This window comes from Exophiala dermatitidis (assembly GCF_000230625.1).
Source record: "Exophiala dermatitidis NIH/UT8656 unplaced genomic scaffold supercont1.5, whole genome shotgun sequence".
Lineage (NCBI taxonomy): Eukaryota > Fungi > Ascomycota > Eurotiomycetes > Chaetothyriales > Herpotrichiellaceae > Exophiala > Exophiala dermatitidis.
The window spans coordinates 132,730-152,138 of record NW_008751650.1 but is presented as its reverse complement, the minus strand read 5'-3'; the positions used below and the strand labels follow the sequence as shown (position 1 = coordinate 152,138).

Here is a 19,409-nt window from a genome sequence, read left to right as displayed (position 1 = left end):
CTATTGGATCGCATAGCAGACGGCCGCCGGAGACGGGCAGCTTCAAGTTCGTCTCGTCTGTGTCCAGCCGAGACGGCAGACAAGCGTGCGTGTGAGATTGAGCTGTTACACACAAACCTTGGAAACTCACGACAGCCTGGTGGATGGACACAGTATCCTGCCAGTGCACGAGAGTTTGAAGTCGGTGGCTGTCAACATAAAGCTACTAACCTTAAGTTGAAGCTTGTCTCGGCGCCGAGACCGGGCAGGCTCGGGCCGTAAGTGGATGACTCAGCACTGACCTCAGGGACGAAGGGTCTTTCCGGCTGAGCCTCGTGATGCCAGAGTTGGGCCATCTCAGCATATATGAATCTTGCGGCTCTTGTTCTCCTTTGCTATCCAACGTCCGCTGGCCATGACTGGGTCGACATAAGCATGCCCGACAAGGCGGTACACGTCGTGCCCACGCTTTTGTGACAAGTCAGCGGACCTCCGCAGTATCGCCGGCAAGGTACATCCCTCAATATGCCATACTGCATCACCAAGTTGCGCATCACGATGTGCCCATCCAAGAAGGGTTTGGTCTCGAATGCACATGAGCCGTAGACCTTCCTGAAGAGTGCAATCCATGGACCTGAGTATCGAGTCCACGGGATACTCACGTCCCCGACGAGGCAAGGCTCTTGCGGTCGGAGGGTTCAAACCAAAATAGTCTTTCCACTCTTCGCGGACAAGGAAGGGTTGGGATCCACCACGGAACTTGATAGGTGTCCCATCACTCTCGCTCTGAGGCGGCAATTGAAAACTACCGCAAAATCTGTGGAAGAAATCCCGGTGGCTTGTGAACCACTCTCTTAAGCGGTCGCACTGAACATTGTGGAATACTGCTGTAGGTAAAGCGTACATCAGCGCAAGGAAGTCCAGGCCACTGAGATGGCCGAACGTCTGGTTGTGACATAGAAGAAGGAGTCGACGAAACGCTTTCCCGGATTCGGTGGCGGTGACCTCGACCGCGGGGGAGCGATTGTCGAAGTTACAGTTTTCTGGGCCTTCGCCGAGAATGCTTCCGAGAGCAGATATCACACCCACGAAGTTCCCTTTCAAAGTGAGCGTATCGTCGGTCACTTGAAATGTGTCCGGAACGATTTCATTCATCCTAGCTGCGGCCCCGAACGCGCGCCGTTTCTCCCATCCCAGATTGGCGTCCTTGAAGCAAACGTAAGACAGCAGATTCTGATCAAAATCATGAATTCCGAAGTGGAAATAGTCTGGGCACCATGATGGCAATGTGCTCTGATGGGGCACGGTGCTTCTTAAAAAGATGATATCGGCCGAACTGTACCAATTCAGGTGCGCGGCCGTCATTTCTAAGCAAAGCGCGTTGTCCGAGACATATTCGGAATAATTGGGCTCTCGGACGAAGATACTGCCGTCAGAAACCAGACCTAGAAGCCCGTAGACCTTGTCCCTCGAATGACTGGTCTCGGAACCACTCGTCATGCCCAATATCTCCAATAGCCGGGGCTGTCGCTGTGCTCGACATGCCGTACGGACGGACAAGACTGTCTGCGCATACCGAGGCGATGCCACCTCGGCGTCTAACCACGCGCTATACTCCTTCATGAGCGTCTCCAAAGCTCGCAGGTCGAATGTGTATGGGCCCCAGAACAGACGCGCTCGTCTGGCTGCTGCTATCTCTTGTATGATCCATACACGGCTCCAGTATGGCTGCGACAGAAACCGCTCCATTCCACATAGAGCAGCGTCGAAGATCTTCCGACTATCGTGCTGTTTCTCCGGGGCTCCGTGAAGCTGTTCAACCGCTTTTGCAAATCTCCAAGCATCTTCTGCCGGACCAATGGCTGTTCCTAGCCACACCACCACCATCACGGCCGTACGGTAAATGGCGAACATCCTTGTAACCTCTTTACCTTTTTCGAGTATGTCGCGCTGATTGATGCAGACTGCATCGACCCAGATGTTGGAGATACCTTCCTTCTTCATCCTGTGAAGAGCGTTTGCAAGATGTTGCGAGACAGTGTACGGCTGATGGTTGACCAAAATCTCTACGGTAGCCATCTGCTTGTCAATCCCCCAGGAGTAAGAAAGGGCCACATACTCTGGTGCATGGCTCAATTTCGCGTGGAAGAGGTTGAGGTGGATGAGCCCGTCATCTGCCTCCTGTTGACCAAACTGAAGAAGTCGTATTTGTCCTTCCTGCAATGGCTCGTAGCGGAAGCTTTGGGAGTTTGGACCAGGTGCTCGAAGGTCCAGCTCGCTAACTTGCCGCGAACTGGACCAAAGGTCGACAACTAAGACGACGGCGGAGAGTGTGGCTGCCATGGAGGTAACCAGCTTGTCCACCGGGTCAACGTGCCGTCGACCATGAAGTCTCCACACCTCGAAAGCCATCAACGCCGACAAGGTCGCGGACACTCCAACAGTAACAAGTCGACCAGCCATATTAGACACGGCTACATCAAGCGCAAGATTCAGTCACGATGTTGCCCGCGCTGAAGCAGAGGTTGTGACAATACCATGGGACACGCCATCCAGCATTGTAGCCAGAGCACGTCTGATCAAGATCCCTTTCCGCGCGACAGAGGAGAGATGGTAAAGTTCGGTAGCATGAAGTCAATGGAGCAAGACTTACAGTACCCAATCAGTTTCGGGATTGTTTGTCTCTCGTATTCATTGTGCCGGAATAGAAACTTGATCGCTGTGCCTACCTAAGATAAACTCTCGTTACGGCGGAGTTTCCATGCCAAGAATGAACATTTCTGGTGTTTTCAGAAAGGAGAAAACAAGAAAACATCTCTCCACACAGCGATCCTGATGCGATATTGCCGTCTCCATTTGAACTTGCATTCAGGTTTGGCTCACCTTCGAGGAGCGGTAGCGCGGGCAGATAGTTACCTTGTATGGTACATGCGCCAAACTGACTGTCCGGTGTTGCATCCTGACTCTGCCGGGATGTTGGGTTTGACCTGGAGGCTGGACTCGCAACGCTGTATCTCCTTGGAGAAGGTTAACTTCTCACGCGCCATCTGTTGGTATGTCTGCGTCGTCCTCATGGCTGAGGGCACTCCAAATTGCGCTTCACAGTGGCACTCGACCCTAACCGAGTCAAGCAGAGCTTCATTTACTGGATGGCCGGTGAAGCATTGAAAGATCCTCTTGTTCAATACAAACACAAAATTGGCATTGGTCCAATCCGCCGGATTGCTCCGGAGACGGTAATGTTCGTGTCCCTGCGGGAGGTAGTCGGTATCTACAGTACTAGTAGATAGAGAGCTGGACGTATGATAATGTTATACTCCACTCATCTGAACAAAGGACTACAACGCTCTACTAGGAGCATGGGTGGTCTGGAAGAAGGGAAACAGATCCCAGGACGTTGTACTAGTATCGAAAAGAAGGGCAGGGTACTGGGGTCGTCTGGAGGTTTCATATGCTTCCCGGCTTCGAGTCTATTATCATTCTGCTTCAGATTGCAACCGCAAGGGTCTGGTTCTCTTCGATCGTGCCCGGCCAGGGTCAAGGCGATTTATTGTCTCAGTCTTGCCATTGGTCTAACATCCACCACGCTTCCTTCAGATTTTTCTCGCACATGGGTGGGCCATTACTGCGGAACGACTTGCGACCAACATTTTTGGCTGAGGACGAAGATTGACGAGGTCGTGTCTACTAGAGCTGGCTCTGTCAAGATCATGATTGCGGGTAGCTGTGTAGTGGGATGATGTTGCTCGAACACGAACCAGAGACAGCAGCCATCCACATCCGCAGTCGCTGTCCAGACAAACCAGTGGTAGCAAGCTGCCAGCGGTGCAGCGAGGGTCGATTGGGTACATGAAAGCAACAGTGGCTTGAGTGTCATCTTCCGCCCGCCCAGTCACACGAGCGTCTGAAATAATGGACTCGAGGAGTGGACATGATGGAGATCCTCAGACGGCAGAGAAAAAGACGAGCAGATGGAGATTTGATCAGAAGTCAAAATGAAGTGATTTCGAGAGCCTCCACCGCAGCTGCGCTGATTCGCCCCGCGATGCGGTTGTTCATCTTGTTCATCTCCCGCTGTCTTGCAAAAGTGTCTAAAAGTGTCGCTTAATGCAGGAACAGCCGCGCTTAATTGCTGGGCACGGGCCCAAGCCGCCTCTAGTGCTGCTGGTGCGCTGCCAGTGGGACCTAATGGGGGTCTGGTTCCTGGACACCGGAGGCTTAGGAGGCTCTTTTAGGGACCTCGCCCGCCGTAGGGCCTGGGTGTAGGGGCCAGGGGATTCTGTTAGGCCGCTACTAGTAGCAATCGTTGAGCCCGCCTGCGAGTGAACAAGAGCTGGCTAGGGCTCAGGAAGGCTTAGGCGTGGATAACACGGATAATAGGCCCTTAAAAGGACTCCATCAGGCTTACTGCGGACTATTGTGTGCTAGGATGCCACCTGGCAGCCACCAAAGCGACGGCTTCTAGGCATCCTGGGGCCTATAACATTGGATTGTTTATCGTACAGGCATCGAGAGGAAGTCTTTACGGGTCCACTGCTACTGCTACTGCGACTAGCATTCGGGCCATGGGATTGTGTGGGCTTCTGTGGCTGATCCAGCCTGCAGCCTGTGGAAGCTGAGCCGCCAGTCCAGTTCCAATGGTGCCAGTAGCAGCAGGTCGGTGGCATTATTGAGAGCTGCTCACCTGCCTGTCAAAGGTTGTCGTCCTGTCGCTGACGCTGTCTTACTCTGCGGCCACCCGCTTGTGCTTGTTCGGCTTCAAACTCTCCCCCTACCTTTCTGAACCTGTACCCTCGTTACCTTGCCGTTACCTCGCTGTCGTTTGTCGTCTGTCGCATTCGCCCGTACCAGGCCTTCTCTGCCATCTCCGCCATAATTCCATCGTCGTCGTCGTCGTCGTCGTCCTCCCCTCCTAATCAGCTAATAAGGCGGTCGGTCATCGCTTACACCGGCTACCTTAATACCCATCGCCAGAGACCGTGGTCATTCTCGCCCTTGAGCCCGAAATGATACCTCCATTGTTTGCTTGAAGGGAAAGACGAAGCTGCGTACACCTACTAGACTCAACCCGACACGAACTCGAAGTACAGTCGCGCGATTGACGCTCGAAACCTTCTCCAATGCTCGATGCCTCCGGAACCTTTCAAGATATCTATACCCTACCAAGAAGCAATTGAAAGTGGCATAATGCAGTAGTGCCACCAGACGGTAGGCAATTCCATTCCTACACAGCCTCGTGCATCTGGGATCTCATTCTGAACGCTTTCTCAAAAGAACCGTGCGATCCTTCTACCCTCTAGCTGAGCTTCTCGCCAGCTGCCGTTCTTTCAACACACGCTCGTTAGCAAACTCTGGTCGATAACGCACCCAACTTCGCGATTTCGCTCATTAAAACGTACAACCTGAAAGACGCTCGCTTTCGTCCTCATTACAACGCCCCATACAACAGGCCTTATAGTGATTGCCAGAACCCTCGCTGCAGAATCAAGCGAACCCCAGTTTGACTGTCATCCTACAGACCCGCCACCGCGAAGACAAGTTGGCGGACACTGAGCCTTTTTATATGCCCTCCCTTGCCGAGCCATGACTATGGAAAGACCATCGAAACGAATGAGGATCTCTAATCCTGAAGTACGAAACCCCCGTGATACCGGTTCCAGAATGACAGGAGGACTTTTCACATCAGAGCTGGGGATCCGGAGCCATGACTCGGACGGCAAGCCCAAGGCCACCCGCACGATTTCATTAACAGATTTCCAGCGAAAAAACATCTATGGTGAATACCAGCGTGTGCCTCGTCCTGTTCTCCCACGAAAAAATGCTGGAATATACCTTATGCCTAGAGCGCCTGATGCCACCGTCACAGCCAACGTGGTACAAGTCAATGTTAATGATGGGACTTCAACCTCCAAGGCCACAGAGGTTCCTGCTGGGACCGTGGTCTCTCTACCTGACGTTGGCTCTTTAACAATTCCAGGTGTAACCGCCTCTGCCAGTGTCTCTGAATCCACCACCACTCCTGACCAGTCCCAGGAGACGATTACCACAGCCCCAACGACTAGTTCAATACCTGGTGATGCAGGCGCCACTACAGATCCGAGTCTCACTACATCGACTCTCTCACCGGCTTCAAACAGCACCATTCCAATCTCCGACACCACGACGTTACAGCAAAATACTGTGACTGTTACTGCGACGTCCACCTTCGAAGTATCCTTTGTCAACGGCGTCGTGATTGCCGGGGGATCTACAGCAATAGTGTCTAATATCCAGACGAGTACTGTCCATGTTACGGAAAGTCCATCGACCACCGAGACATCAGCGACCTACACATTCGGGCAACTCCTGCCCACTTCGTCTTCATCTGGAAGCGGCAGCACTACCGCTGACAGCACTGGAATTTCTTCAGACTACTTTACCGCCGCTGGCGGCGTTGGCGCAACAGGCTCGCAGACCACATCGGCGGGATCCACTGAAACATCCGGTGCCGGCTCCGGCTCTGGGTCCAACTCAGGATCTGGGTCTGGCGGCGGCGGTTCAGGACTCTCACCGACCCAGCAGCAAGTGGTGGGAGGTGTGGTTGGAGGCGTGGCTGGCGTGGCAATATTCCTAGCCATTTTGCTTGTCCTTCTTCGCTGGTACCGTCGACGATTGAAGGCACAGGGCCAGCTTCCTGAACAGCGGGCTGCGAGGGGGCTTACTGGCCCTAGTGGTCCTCCCGGCGACTCGTACGCCATGTCCCAGCGATCCTCGATCGTGCCTCTTGCTGCTGCAGTCAGCAACAACCTCAAGCGTCTACGCCCTCACAGCAACCAAACTTTCGCCACCACCGCAACGGGAGCGACTGAATCCAGCGCTCGAGACTCGGAACGAGGATTCCAACGGATAGCCGGACGGAAAATTCCTTCGGTATTGAGCAGCGGCGGGGATCCTTATGGAGGCAACTATGGTGCTTTTGAGAAGGATGCTCACGCCGGACCATCGGATCCATTGCACAACCCAGAAAGAGGTCTTTCGGGTGCATCCTTCTACCGGGACGGCGACGGTTTCTACGGAGGAAGGGGAAGCCATTCCCCGACATTTCCTCCCTCGCCGACTACGGCAACAACTGGAGGCAAACCTGGGGATGGAGGTTACATGTCAATGCCTGGGATGAACATGAACGCGCCTAACACCAGAGATTTTGCCGAGTCACGAGACGTCTTGGGCCAGAACACCAGTCAAATATCTTTGACTTCGCCGAGCCGCCCAGAAGGATTTGCGGTGATGCGACCGAGTCCAGCTCGTACACCCGTCACGCTCAGTCCTGCTGCGAGTTCCATTCGTCTGCCTATTCAACCGCCGCCCACATTGGACGAGGACGCCCCGCCGCTCCCCAGCGGCGGTGGAGGAGTAGGAGGAGGACTCATGCCTGGACCGTTGCACCGAGACGGAGTCGGCAGGACCCTCGCCAGTCAGGACGGGAGTCGTGTGAGCCGAAGCAGTGGACGAAGCGGTGGTCGATTTATGGAGAATATGTGATGGACGCCATGTCTCTCTTTTTTGCGTTTCTTTTCCCTTCTGGTTTCTCACTTTTTTCGAGCGAGGAGCCTGGCGCTGATTTTCTTGGTTGGAGTGGCAGACCGTCCCCCCCGTCCATGTCAGTGGGCGGGAAAAGATCTGCCCTTTCAATTTACTTTTACTTACATTTGTCACCCTTTTTACTGCCGATATTTCAGGCTCGGCATGTATCTTGCCATTCAGTCAGGATTTGATATTTGATACCCGTCATCGTTGTTGTCATTGTGGAAAAGGAAAATGTCGAAATGTTTGAAGGCAGGAGAGGATTTTACAACGGTGATTTGGCAAATAGCCTCCTTCCAGCGTCTTTTGTTTGCAGAAGCATAAGCAGCAGCAGCAGCAGAGCTGAATTGAACATCTTTGTGTAAAACAAGTATCTGAGAGAGATGATGTCTAGTCAAATGGAGAAGAAAAGGATAGTAAGCCTTCATTTTATCCAGGAAATGTCTGTATTTACCTAGGTATATATTCATGTGACATCCATCGGCCCCTTAACATCATGATTATCATAGTTAAATCTTGTGACCAATGCAGGATATATATATTCTTATGCCACTGCATGCCATATCATGTAAGACATTAAACTCTCATAGGTCCCTTCGACATTACCTAGATATATGTATCATCAACACTTGTTGGGTATCGAATGTAATGCCGTGTCGTGTGTTTGTTTGCCCGAAAGCGCAAACGAAAACTTCAAAAGTGCCGCCGCATACGAGAGACGCTGATGATCTTTTCTTCACTGAAAATCCCCACGAACGCCTTTTTTCAGTCCATAGGGTAGATTTTATAAGCCGTGAAAGAAACATTTCATCATATATCCGAATCATTGCAGTCACTCCGACTGCCTGTGGTGTGTTGTGTGATCGGTGACCACGCTGTCAGTCACAGTCACAATTCACTGCGATGTAGGGACGACCAGCATTTCACGACTTCCTGGTCGCTGGAGCCGGTCGATGCCGAGATGTTCGCGTCCATCGCGACCAATGTAGATGCCGAACGCGTATCGTGGTGCTGTCACTGCTGCTGGTGTGGTGGTACGAGTACTAGTACCTCGACCGACGCCATAACGTCGTCGTTGCCGGCGAGTACTAGCATTGCCATTGCCCTTGCCAGCTCCATCGCCAGTCAAAGTAACTGTTTGCTTGGTGCCAGAGTTCCCTCCACTCAACCTCTCGACCAGTTCAGCCTTGGACCCGACGTTCGAAAAGGCACCATCGGCCAACAGCGGACTCGCGTACAGCCAGCTCATCAGGCCTGCAATGGTATTGATATTGTGTGGCAGATATCGCTTCCTGGTAGGCCAAATCATCAAATACGAAAGCGCATAGATGGCCAGCAGGACACACAGAGCAATATACCCGGGCATACTGGCGACCATTCTGACTTTATTTTCAGCAGCAAAGAACTGGGCAGTGAACACACCGCCCGCGAGGACGGGGATCGAAGCCGCCAGAACGGACACAAAACTGACGTATGCGACGCGGTAGTCGCCGTTGGCGAGTGAGCGGACAATCACTCCGATAGGTCCCTGGGCTGGGTAGGATAGTAACAAGGAGTGACGGGCGTCTGCACCTCTGTGCTGGGAGAGGTTGCAGAACGGTTGCACGGCCCTGAAATACATGGCAATCGGCTGCCAGGCCAGAAACAGCACCGTCCCGAGAAACGATGGAAGAAAGCTGTATAGAAAATCGGCCGGAGAGAATCCATCACGGTCGGTCAACGAGGTCAGAAGTGGGTCGAATCCTTTCTCCACGGCGTGGTTCACGAAACTCACTACCAAAAAGGCAATAAGCAACAGAATCGCCGCGATGATCCAAGCCAGCACCGCCGAATCGCGCAGGTACCATGGTGTCCAGCGGTAGCGGACGTATGGCGAGTGGATGGTTCGAGAAAATGCAGATCCGTACGAGTGGCGCTGTTGAGCCGCCTCGAGGTCAACATCAAGTGCTTCGGCGGGATGTGTGAGGCCTGCGGCGGGCTTCTTCTCGGTGACTTGTATTGGTGACATAGAGAGACGTTTGATGGGTGCATATTCTTCTCCTACGGCGTGGAACACATCCGGCCGTTCGGTCGTCGTCCAGAAACCCAACCGGAGTTTTCGGGGTAGAATCTGGTTCTGGCCATTGGCTCCTGGTCCCAACGGAACTTCCATCTGCTCGAAATCCGTGCACACATTCGACCGTCGAAACAGGCAGATCAAGTCGGCCAATGAACACGGGTCCCACAGGAGGTTCGAGTTGCTGCGTCGGAAATAAACGATGCAGTATATGATAGCCATAGCGAGCAGAATGTACAGTGCCACTAGCGTCCACCCAACGCCTCGAACAGTGGTCCATCTGAATCGAGCAGGACCGTCGTCAGTGATCCATTGCGTTTGATAGAGACAGCTCAGCATTGGAATGGTGAAGTTGGTCAGCCAGAAAATAATAAGAGACATTCCCAGCAGCTTTTCACCGTTTCTGAAAAAGCCGAGGTCTGGTAAAAGATAGTTTGCCGGCAGAATACGCATCTTCTGCAATATCGAATGCGCGTGATGACGGGGTGTCATGCAGAAATATGGCCAAGATCTGTACGCTGCCGCCTCGATTTGAAACAGCCATATGATGAGGAGGATGCCGATGAGTTGCGGAAGGTATTGGAAAACAAAGTATCGTGGAGTCGCGTTTCCGTCGTAGTCATAGAGCCCGTGATTTCGCGAGGCAAATATCAAACTGAACATCAAGGCGGCAATCATTAAGAGGCATAAAAACAAGTACAGGCCCAGAAAGGGGAGGCGAAGTGGTAATGGTACAAAGCCGAGTCGGGATCGAAGGTCTTTGGAGAGATCAACGGGAACCATGACCTCCTCGGCCACGGGTTTGCGTTGAATCTTTGGTTGCCGCGGTGGGCTCGCTTGAGGCGGAGTGTTAGGGACAGAGGAGGGGGTGGGTGTGTTCAGGTTCAGGCTGCGTTGTGAATCGAGATCTGCTGGTCCGAATAGTATCGGGGACTGTTCGTCAGGCGGCGTTGCAGTGCTGTGTCTGCCACGGCCCAGCACGTCCTCGTCTCTCGTCAGCTGCTCGATGGCGAATCGTATGTATGGAGTGTCGTCCACTTCAGGTGTCGGTGGGCTCATCTCATCCAAATCCGACAGCATCCGCACGGTGCTTTGTCCGTCGTTGCGGTCATGTCGAATATTGAGAGGCGCCGGATGCACGACACCTGGTCTTGTAGGGAGAGTCATCTCTGAGTCGGCCTGGTTAGGTTGTGGTTGTACTGGATCTGGATCTCTTGTTATCGGTGTCGATATCCTCGACGGTGGAGTCTCATAGCTTGCTTTGGTGTCGTCGGATTTTTGACTGGCGGCGTCGGAAGCATGATCAGACAAGTACTCGTTGGTGGCAAAGGATGACTGTAGTGACTGAGTTCGTAGATACTGAGGCGTTTCTCTTCTGACCGTCTGTATTGGAGCGTCGGGCTGTAAGTTCATTAGGGACTTGATGTTAGGGACTTTTGCAGGTGAACAGTGCGTGCATCAATGCGCGAAAGCCAAAAAAGCCAAAACAGATGCTAAACTAAGCCGCACACGTTCATTTGAAATTGAGCAAGCACATTTCGGAGGCTTAAAGGGTTAGTTGCAGAACGAAAACGGGAACACGAGCGCGAGGCTGGGCTGGCGACGATGGTGGCGATGGTGAGGCTGGTGGTTGGGGGCCGACATTGTCCCAGCCACCATAGGCATAAACGAAGCAATCAGAGGGCACCACATCATCCATCTTTTTGGTGTCGTGGGAAACCTGAACCTGAGTTGGGCATAAGCGACGCCAACAATGATGGTACAACTGACTTGATGATGATCTTGAAGTTGTCCTGCCCACAGACCATTTGCTGGCTCTCGTCCGATCTGGGCAGGGCATGATGCCGCCCTGTGCTTCCGGGGCGGACCGAACCCTGTCGTCAGCTTGGTACTCAACGCTAGTACAACTCAGGTTGGTGGCATTTTTCCACATAGTAAAAGCGGCACAGGATGAGTTTTTCACGTGATCTGCACCAAAACTTTACCTATCGATTCCGCAGCCTCGTCCCGCCAACTTGAACAGGAGCCTTGTCAGGCTTCGAGTTCCAGAACACAAACACTTCACATGTCCCCTTCATGTTGTCATCCTGCTGCTGATTCCCACCATCCGTCACCAATTGTTGTCACGTACTTCCACCAATAGGTATCAGGTCGCCGTCTACAATACTGAATATTTGTGTCCACGGTTTCTCCCATCTCAAATCGCCCGTCACTACTATACAATCGATCCGCCGACCGGCTTCGACACTTCTGGCCGTTGAGGCTGTCTGTTACTCCCCACAATCTACACTGTTATCCCCGCCGTCGCAGCAACATCAAAATGCTTTCTAGAAGAGTGGTAAGTTCATCGTGAACCTGAACCTGACAGCCATACCAAACACGTTTTTGTTATGATGCAACAACCTCAAAATTTATATCATGATTCTCTACATCAGTCAAACCACTATCAATCCTGCTCATTATCTGTGGGTTAACCATGTTCTAATTATTCCAACCCCAGCTCTCGAAAGAGGAAGAATCAGAAGCCACCGATGCCGAAGTCACCAAGGAAGACCAAGACAAGATCAACACCTTTTCCAAGCTGCATAACCGGAGTAAACTCCTCGAGGAGGAATTGAGTGCCAAACAGGTGAGTTTGACAACAGCAAAACCAGCATTTCCCGCGATCAAATCAACTCCGCGGAACCCAGTTATGAGCGAAGGCGAAGGCGATTGCACATTACTAGTTTCCTGTCCACCTTATGTCTGCTTGAGTCGAACACGAACACGAAGCGCAGTGAAGCGAAGCTAACTCACGGCCCTTCTGCGTTTTCTGGCAACAGAAAGACAAAGAAGACTACGAAGAACTATCCACAGAACTCGAACTGGCCGTCGACGAAGATGAATTAATTCCGTAAGTCAACAAAACACATCCCCATCGCTTACCTTTCCCACTTCCCCTCCACCACCCACTCCCACCATCCCGATGCTCGCACTTAGTTCAGTGCATACCTATGCATACAACGTCAAACCAAACCCCAGATGCCAGCCCCTTTCCATCTACACGATGCGAAAGCTACGAATCCAAACTAACCTCGTTGCCATGGGGATATAGGTACAAAATCGGCGAATCCTTCATGCACGTCCCCCTATCCGAGGCGCAAGAACTGCTCGCGGCCGCCATGGCCGAATTGGACGGCGAAGTGTCGACGTTGGAAGACGAGCTGAGCACGATCCGCGATGAGATCAAGACGCTCAAGGCGCATTTGTATGCGAGGTTTGGGAAGGGGATTAACCTTGAGGCTTGATGAATGGGCTGGAAATAGTGCACTTGAACGCTGCCGCCCGAATTGAATCAAAACTGAACCAAGCTGTTTCATTGTTTCCTTTTTGTTTCTATTCGTGTTCTGGTTCTCCGGGAAGATCTGTTAATCATTGAGTGTGCAAAACTCAAGGTTGCATCAACCTGCCCGACCCCTAGCCTCGCAGCGACCTACGGTACAAGCTGCTACTTCTACCGGCTTTGACCATACAGTCAACATATGGAAGGGCGAATCACCATTACTCTATTTGTGGTCTTGAACTGCTGATACCCGTTCGGTTTATCTGTTTGACAGGATCCAAGAAACAATCCATGCAATCCGTGCTGCAACTGAAAAGCTCAACTGAAGCGCGCGGTGTGCGATACTAGTATCAAGTCCAGAAACAACCCGAATCCAATCCACCTCGGCCGACACGACTGTAACATGTATATACACCACACTTACAACTATAACTTTGTCTCCCCCTTCTGCTGCAAGCGAGTCACACCCTCCTGGACACAAGTAGCGATCAAAGTACCATCCTTACTCCAGATACGTTGAAACACGAGACCTCTGCCATCGCCAGCCCAGGGACTCTCCATCTCCTGCAACATCCACTCATCGGCCCGGAACGCGCGCGGGTTGTGGAAATAAATAGAATGATCAAGGGATACCATCATGCCAATGCGACGGTCATCTGGCGTCTTACTCTTTTCCTTCTCCCCTTCTCCACCCAACTGTTCAAACTGTTTATTTTCTTCGGCCTCTTCACGCGCCACCTCCTCGAGATACCGTCTCATCTGATCCTTTTCCTCGTCCGAACCCTTGAACGAAGCGAGTGTGCGCTCGATATTCTGGCGATTCGTAAATCGAACAAGATTATGAACGCGAGCGACGGTCCCAATAAAATACGAGTCGGACATATACGCCAAAGCAGAAAGATGAGCCTGGTGATTACTTCCTTGTTGATGAGCTCTTTCGCCCCGCACCAACTCTTCCTCACGCACATTAGGCGGACAATCACTAATTCGACCACGGGCCCGGATCCATTGACGCAGTTTGCGACTTGCAGGAGGATCGCGACGGGTCACGGCGCAGCGGACGGATTCAAAGGGTTGTGATTCTCCTGTGTCGTTGGCACTCCATGCCAAACGACTGGACTCGGCCGTGTCGGGAGGAGGACGTGTCGCGACGTCGGCAGGCATAGGTACGGCGTGTTGAACTGTCTCGCGGCCGCCGCTGCCTTCTTTCATGAACGACAATGTGGTGGTGAAGATGCATTTCCCCCTCTGGCGCGCCTGTACGGTTCGGGTGATGAAGCTGCGGCCGTCACGCACTCGTTCAACATGGTATAATACGGGTATCTCCGAGTTGCCTGCCAAAACGAAGTAGCAGTGCATACTGTGGACGGTAAAGTCGGGCGGGATCGTTGCTTGTGCAGCGGATAGACATTGTGCGATTGCTGCGCCTCCGTAGATCCCGCGTGCTCCCGGTGGGTGCCATAGTGGTCGGGCGTTGGTGTATATGTCTGGTCCGATGTCGACCAGGGGTAGGAGAGAGAGGACGTTTTCGATCGGTGAGTGGTGCGGTAGGGATTTGGGAGGTTTAATCAGGGTAGGATGTTTCGACATCGTGGTAGACTCAAAGGCTTAATGCCCGCTGGACTCCGAGGGGCTGAGGAAAATGCGAGAGAGCGAGAGAGCGAGAGAGGAACGCCAAAAAGGCAGCAGGCGGGCTGACTGGGCCGTACAGGTAGGTCTGTTTGCGATCACGGTATGCTTCGGTTCTTCAAGGCGTGGATCAATTCAAGATCTGGGGATGATGCGGTTTAGCCGGTCCTTGAGTCTGCGCCTGTCATACTATGACTCGTACTCGAAGCATTTGAGGTGTAATGTTCCGGTTTATAGCTAGGTAGAAGCTGTGCAGGTAGTTCCGAGCCTTGCAAGCTAAGGTACCATGAATATCAATTGTATAGAGAGCATTGGAGGGAGAAGTTCGGACGGCGACGACATGATTGATAATGGATGAACACGGACACGAAACAGCATCAGACGAAGCGACAGCCGAGGTTCATTCTCCGCGAATCCGGGGCCGCGCATATAAAAGCCACGTGATCTCGCCGCTTTACTGCCAGAGATTATGTTGCAGCCTCGTCCGAGTCCTCCCTTTACAACTACTCCGAAGGTGCTTCGGCAACATCAACAATACCGGCTTTCTATCACTGACATGGAACACAAATATGGAGTTGCAGTCACGACGGTTGCTGCTGCAGTGTTGCACACTGGACTTGGTTCCCTGTTTTGAAGTTCTCTTGGTATCGATAACAGCAACAATATCAACCACGCCTCTCCTCTCCTCGTCTGCCATGCTCAATCTATCTTCGTCACAACATCGTCACTGCGTCTTCATCAGCTCAACTTCGTCTAGTCGTCGTGCCCCAGCACCGTCTTCATCTCAGCATGCACCATTCATCAAACTCATCTCACATCTTCTCAGTCGTCTCGCTTCATCTCATCATCTCCATACTCTCATGCTTTTGGACGCCCTGAACCGCACCACTTCTCCCCGGACCCAGACACCTTCCAAACCGGTGACACGAATCACCACCGCCACATAGCTCAGTCTTCTAATTGTTTCTTTTGTCGTCGTCCTCGTCGTTACCACCGTCGGCCTTGAGAAAATCCGTCATTCTCGTCTTCGTCTCTGCCACCATAACCACGGCGACCGCCTCCAGGACGGCGCCCATACCCGCCATCGTCCTGTTCTTCTCCGTAGTCTCGTCGACGACCACCACCAAAGTCAGGTTCATCTTGAGGCCCACCGAATCCGCCGGGAACGAAGCCAGGCTCCTCACGACCACCACCATACCCACCGGGCTCGAAACGTGCTTCCTCCCGAGGTCCGCCGAAGCCGCCACGACCAAATCCAGGTTCTTCTCGGTCACCGCCAAATCCACCAGGGCGGTGTCTTGGTTCTTCTCGGCCGCCGCCGAAGCCGCCCGGCTCGAAGCGTGATTCTTCGCGAGGTCCTGGTCCACCAAATCCGCCAGGGCCATGTCTCGGGCCGTCATCTCGTTCACCAAAGCCCCCAGGCATACCCGGCATAGAGCCAGGTTCATCACGACCTCCACCAAAACCACCAGGGCCGTGTCTAGGTTCTGGTCGGCCTCCACCGAAACCAGCCGACCCATAAGTGGGCTCCGGCTGACGGCCGTATGCACCAGTCGACCCATATCCATCATCATCGCGTCGGCCATATTCTTCGCGGCGCTCGGGTCGACCGAAGCCTTCTGCTCCGCCATAGCCGGATGATTCTGTGTCGTGGCGACGAGCACCATAACCTTGGTGACCGGGATATTGGTCCTCGTCGCGTCGATCTTGTCCATATGATTCACTTGGCTGATGGCGACGTGGCTCGTGCTCCTGGCGGCGGCCGTAACCGCCACTTTGGTCGTTATCACCATAACGTCTATTTCTGTTAGTATGCGTGTTGGTTATTGGGTAATTCTTCAGAGACTTACCGAGTTTCCTCATGGAATTGTCCGCTACTGGTGCGTTCCTCATGATGATATTCCGACTGCAAACGCCCGCCCTGTTGAGTCTGCTCGAAGCGGTTGTACTCTTCATGCGGACGACCGCTACTAGGACCAGTAGTTCTCGAGTATTGAGCTTGACCATATCGATCTCCGGAAGGCGACTGGCCCACCTGCGTCACAGTCTGAGTGTACGAACCGTCCTGGCCGTAGTCATTGCGTTTGTATGTCTCGCTGTTCTGGTTGTCGTCCATATCGCCGCCCAGAAGGTTACCGCCAATGCCGCTGGCGAGACCACCAACAAGCGAACCTAGAACCCCACCACCGACTGCTGCGCCGGCCATTTCACCAATTTTATCGGCCGCTGGAGAAGGTCTGCGGCCTTGATTATCGCCTCCGCCTCCTAGTGCCGAACCGAGGGCACCCAAAGCGTCGCCTCCGATGCCCGCCGCGGCCGAATTGTTGCCGTTGTAGTTGACATTCGCCATGGCGAGAGGACGGTTGCTACCATGTCCATGATCGTGGACGCCAGGTTTGTGGTTCTGACCGGAGCGCACGCCTTCGCGGCTGAGTTGACGGCGCAATGTGTCCTTTTCGCGGTCGCTCTTGCCTCGCCACCATTCTTCCACCACGGCAAACATCAGACGACGTCCGTCGCTGGCACCATCTTGACCGTAGTCGCGCAAGGCAGGGTGGTGGAGAACGCCGTTGATGATGCGGTCCAAAGTGCGGTTGACGTCGATGCTCTCGTCGTCCCAGCAGGCAACGATCTGGGGAACCACCCATTTGACGGTCTCTCGTGCAACCTTGCCAGCGGGTTCGTTGAGGACATTGGAGAAATGGTCTTTGGACAGCATCGAGTGGGTAGGATCTGAAGAGTTGTCGTCGTTAAAGACAATGTGTTGCTGTTCCTTGCTGGAGTTGATGATTTCGCTGGATCCGGTGTTGAGTTCGGTCTTGACTTGATTGATCAGGGGCACGACAAATGGCGCCAACAGCGAAAACACGAACTTGTTGATCTCATCTTGGATCTGTTCAATCAGATCAGGCAAGATGGGAATCTTCTCAATCGTCTCGGTGATCGCCTTCAGAATCTCATCATGCCATTCGATGATGGGGAGAATCTGTTTCTGAACGTCCATGATATACCTAGTCCATTCTTCCGGTTCTCTTGGTGAGACCCGAGTGTTTTGCATTTGTTGGTTGAGTGAGTTTTGTTGGAGCTCGTTGGCTTTTCCCGCCTCATCCTTCCCGCCAAAGATGCCAGAAGGGAGTTTGTTCAGGAGATCCTGCAAGATACTCTTGTCCTGATCGCCATTTGCGAACTGTTGCATGGTCCCTTCGAGTTCCTCGATTTCCGATTGAGTGGCCTTGTCGTCAAACTCGCCGCACACCGAATGGAGAAAATCGACGCCGCCAAACGTCCCTGTCACAATTGGGTACACCGGGTGACGCACTTCGCGGAGCTGGATGGCAGTGCGGCGACCGACATGGGGGAAGACATCACGCTCACCAAGTTCGATCAGTGCCAGCTCGACATAGTTGGAATGAGCGGCAAAGTCTTCCAGGCAGTGCGACCCAGTTCCGAGCAATCGGAGAGCTTCGTAGAGGTCATCCTTGTTCTTGTTGCGAGAGTACTGTCGGCCTAGCTGGATGCATCGGCCAAACAGTTTGCGAACCAAGCCAGCTGAAGTGTCGATGCCCATGCCTTCCGAGGCAATGTAGTTCTTCATCCCGGTGTGCGGGTTGATGGTCAGTTCGCGTTGTTCATCCACCGGACCTCGCAGACGTCGGTCGTATTGTCGAGCATCCTGATTATCTGCGTAGTCCTTGGGGTTGCTATTGGGGTTAGAATCATGCTCTTTCCACCTCGACATCTCGGACTTACTCGATATGTTCCTCCGGACGATAGCATCCCAATCGCTCGGTGGTCACTTCAAACTCGCCAGAGCCGTAGCCAAAGGACATGAAGCCCAACACCCAGAGAAGGATACGAATGGCCTCGGCACTGACATACTTGACGGTGCCAACATCGACGGCTTGGCTATAATCGCGAAGCCAGTTGCCGAAGTAGACCTGTGAATACTAGTATTAGCAACGCACAACAAGAATAATGGACAGCTACTAGTAGTAGTGGAAGGCAACACACCCGCTTGACATCGAGTTTGCTGAATTTCTTGCCGCCCATGGCGCGGGACGCAACGATGGTGAGCAAGGTGTCTTCCAAGTCTCCATGGCGCCAGTTCTCGCCCTCGACCTTGGAGGTGGAGCCGATGTTGCCTGCGCCGAATGCATGAGCCGGTCTTGCCAGCAGGACGATGCCGATAGCACAGAGAAGGATGATCTGCTGGGAGGAGAGCGCCATTTTGGCGGGTCAATGAGCCTGATCTGTCCTACTCAAAGAGTGGCAGTTGCAGTAGCCTGCGAACCTGCTGTGGGGGGGAGGCGGTGAGTTTTGATAACAGAACGGGTTGAGAGGAAAAAAAGACGATGTCGGAGCAGTTCAGTGTAAACAAAGACAAAGCGTAGAGGGAGCCTTAGACCAAGCGAAGTTGATGTCAGTTACGATCAAGAAAAAAGGGTATCTGTTGATGTCATTCAGGATCCCCAACTTGAAGGGACTGAAAAGCTTCGTCTCACGACAAGAAGCCACTTGGACTTCAAGAATGGAGTCGCTTCTGGGCGCGTTTCACTTCAGCTGCGACGACACGAACCTCGAGGCCAATCAGGCGGGCAACTTCAGGCATCACCCACTCTTGGCCCGGCTTGGCGATGTTTCACGCGACGCGAGTGATGGTGATTGCGGTGATATCAAACATCAGAGCCTTGCAGTGTCACAGAGAATGTGAGCGACAGCGTGGTGGGAGCAATATTCGCATTCTACTGTTGGTCTAATACGGCCGAAAGTCGACGACACCTTGGAGTGTCAACACCAGATCTGAGAGTATATCTCAAGTCTTGGCACCGTCACAAGGCTGAGAGAGTCATGGGTACATGT

General features: G+C 53.0%; 8 protein-coding genes across 8 annotated transcripts; 3 read left to right on the top strand and 5 right to left on the bottom strand.

Annotated features, from left to right (window-relative positions):
- Window positions 1–336: 336 nt before the first annotated feature.
- Window positions 337–2,442, bottom strand: HMPREF1120_05658 (uncharacterized protein; the record flags this gene model as incomplete). The annotated part of the gene is made up of 1 exon (XM_009159842.1): window positions 337–2,442. One exon carries the CDS (start codon window positions 2,440–2,442, stop codon window positions 337–339), a length of 2,106 nt encoding a protein of 701 aa, XP_009158090.1.
- HMPREF1120_05657 (uncharacterized protein) lies at window positions 352–4,019 on the top strand. The gene is made up of 2 exons (XM_009159841.1): window positions 352–3,032; window positions 3,114–4,019. Exon 2 carries the CDS (start codon window positions 3,282–3,284, stop codon window positions 3,717–3,719), a length of 438 nt encoding a protein of 145 aa, XP_009158089.1. The 5' UTR covers window positions 352–3,032; window positions 3,114–3,281; the 3' UTR covers window positions 3,720–4,019.
- Window positions 4,020–4,673: 654 nt separating this feature from the next.
- Window positions 4,674–8,094, top strand: HMPREF1120_05656 (uncharacterized protein). Its single transcript, XM_009159840.1, has 2 exons — window positions 4,674–5,187; window positions 5,254–8,094. The coding sequence occupies exon 2, from the start codon at window positions 5,563–5,565 to the stop codon at window positions 7,498–7,500; it is 1,938 nt and encodes a 645-aa protein (XP_009158088.1). The 5' UTR covers window positions 4,674–5,187; window positions 5,254–5,562; the 3' UTR covers window positions 7,501–8,094.
- Window positions 8,095–8,437: 343 nt separating this feature from the next.
- HMPREF1120_05655 (uncharacterized protein) lies at window positions 8,438–11,011 on the bottom strand (the record flags this gene model as incomplete). The annotated part of the gene is made up of 1 exon (XM_009159839.1): window positions 8,438–11,011. The coding sequence occupies one exon, from the start codon at window positions 11,009–11,011 to the stop codon at window positions 8,438–8,440; it is 2,574 nt and encodes an 857-aa protein (XP_009158087.1).
- Window positions 11,012–11,552: 541 nt separating this feature from the next.
- On the top strand, window positions 11,553–13,322 carry HMPREF1120_05654 (prefoldin subunit 4). The gene is made up of 4 exons (XM_009159838.1): window positions 11,553–11,936; window positions 12,099–12,227; window positions 12,421–12,491; window positions 12,693–13,322. The coding sequence occupies exons 1-4, from the start codon at window positions 11,919–11,921 to the stop codon at window positions 12,883–12,885; spliced, it is 411 nt and encodes a 136-aa protein (XP_009158086.1). The 5' UTR covers window positions 11,553–11,918; the 3' UTR covers window positions 12,886–13,322.
- A 24-nt stretch (window positions 13,323–13,346) lies between these two features.
- Window positions 13,347–14,510, bottom strand: HMPREF1120_05653 (palmitoyl-CoA hydrolase; the record flags this gene model as incomplete). Its single annotated transcript, XM_009159837.1, has 1 exon — window positions 13,347–14,510. One exon carries the CDS (start codon window positions 14,508–14,510, stop codon window positions 13,347–13,349), a length of 1,164 nt encoding a protein of 387 aa, XP_009158085.1.
- Window positions 14,511–15,505: 995 nt separating this feature from the next.
- HMPREF1120_05652 (uncharacterized protein) lies at window positions 15,506–16,342 on the bottom strand (the record flags this gene model as incomplete). Its single annotated transcript, XM_009159836.1, has 1 exon — window positions 15,506–16,342. The coding sequence occupies one exon, from the start codon at window positions 16,340–16,342 to the stop codon at window positions 15,506–15,508; it is 837 nt and encodes a 278-aa protein (XP_009158084.1).
- A 53-nt stretch (window positions 16,343–16,395) lies between these two features.
- Window positions 16,396–18,776, bottom strand: HMPREF1120_05651 (uncharacterized protein; the record flags this gene model as incomplete). The annotated part of the gene is made up of 3 exons (XM_009159835.1): window positions 16,396–18,250; window positions 18,300–18,487; window positions 18,561–18,776. The coding sequence occupies 3 exons, from the start codon at window positions 18,774–18,776 to the stop codon at window positions 16,396–16,398; spliced, it is 2,259 nt and encodes a 752-aa protein (XP_009158083.1).
- Between the last annotated feature and the right edge of the window lie 633 nt (window positions 18,777–19,409).

Bases quoted from the DNA above. Each gene is read 5' to 3' on its own strand.
- HMPREF1120_05656 (XM_009159840.1), top strand. From the start codon at position 5,563: ATGACTATGGAAAGACCATCGAAACGAATGAGGATCTCTAATCCTGAA.
- HMPREF1120_05654 (XM_009159838.1), top strand. The intron at 12,228-12,420 runs GTGAGTTTGACA...TTCTGGCAACAG, and splicing joins AGGAATTGAGTGCCAAACAG to AAAGACAAAGAAGACTACGA. The intron at 12,492-12,692 runs GTAAGTCAACAA...ATGGGGATATAG, and splicing joins GACGAAGATGAATTAATTCC to GTACAAAATCGGCGAATCCT.
- HMPREF1120_05657 (XM_009159841.1), top strand. From the start codon at position 3,282: ATGATAATGTTATACTCCACTCATCTGAACAAAGGACTACAACGCTCT.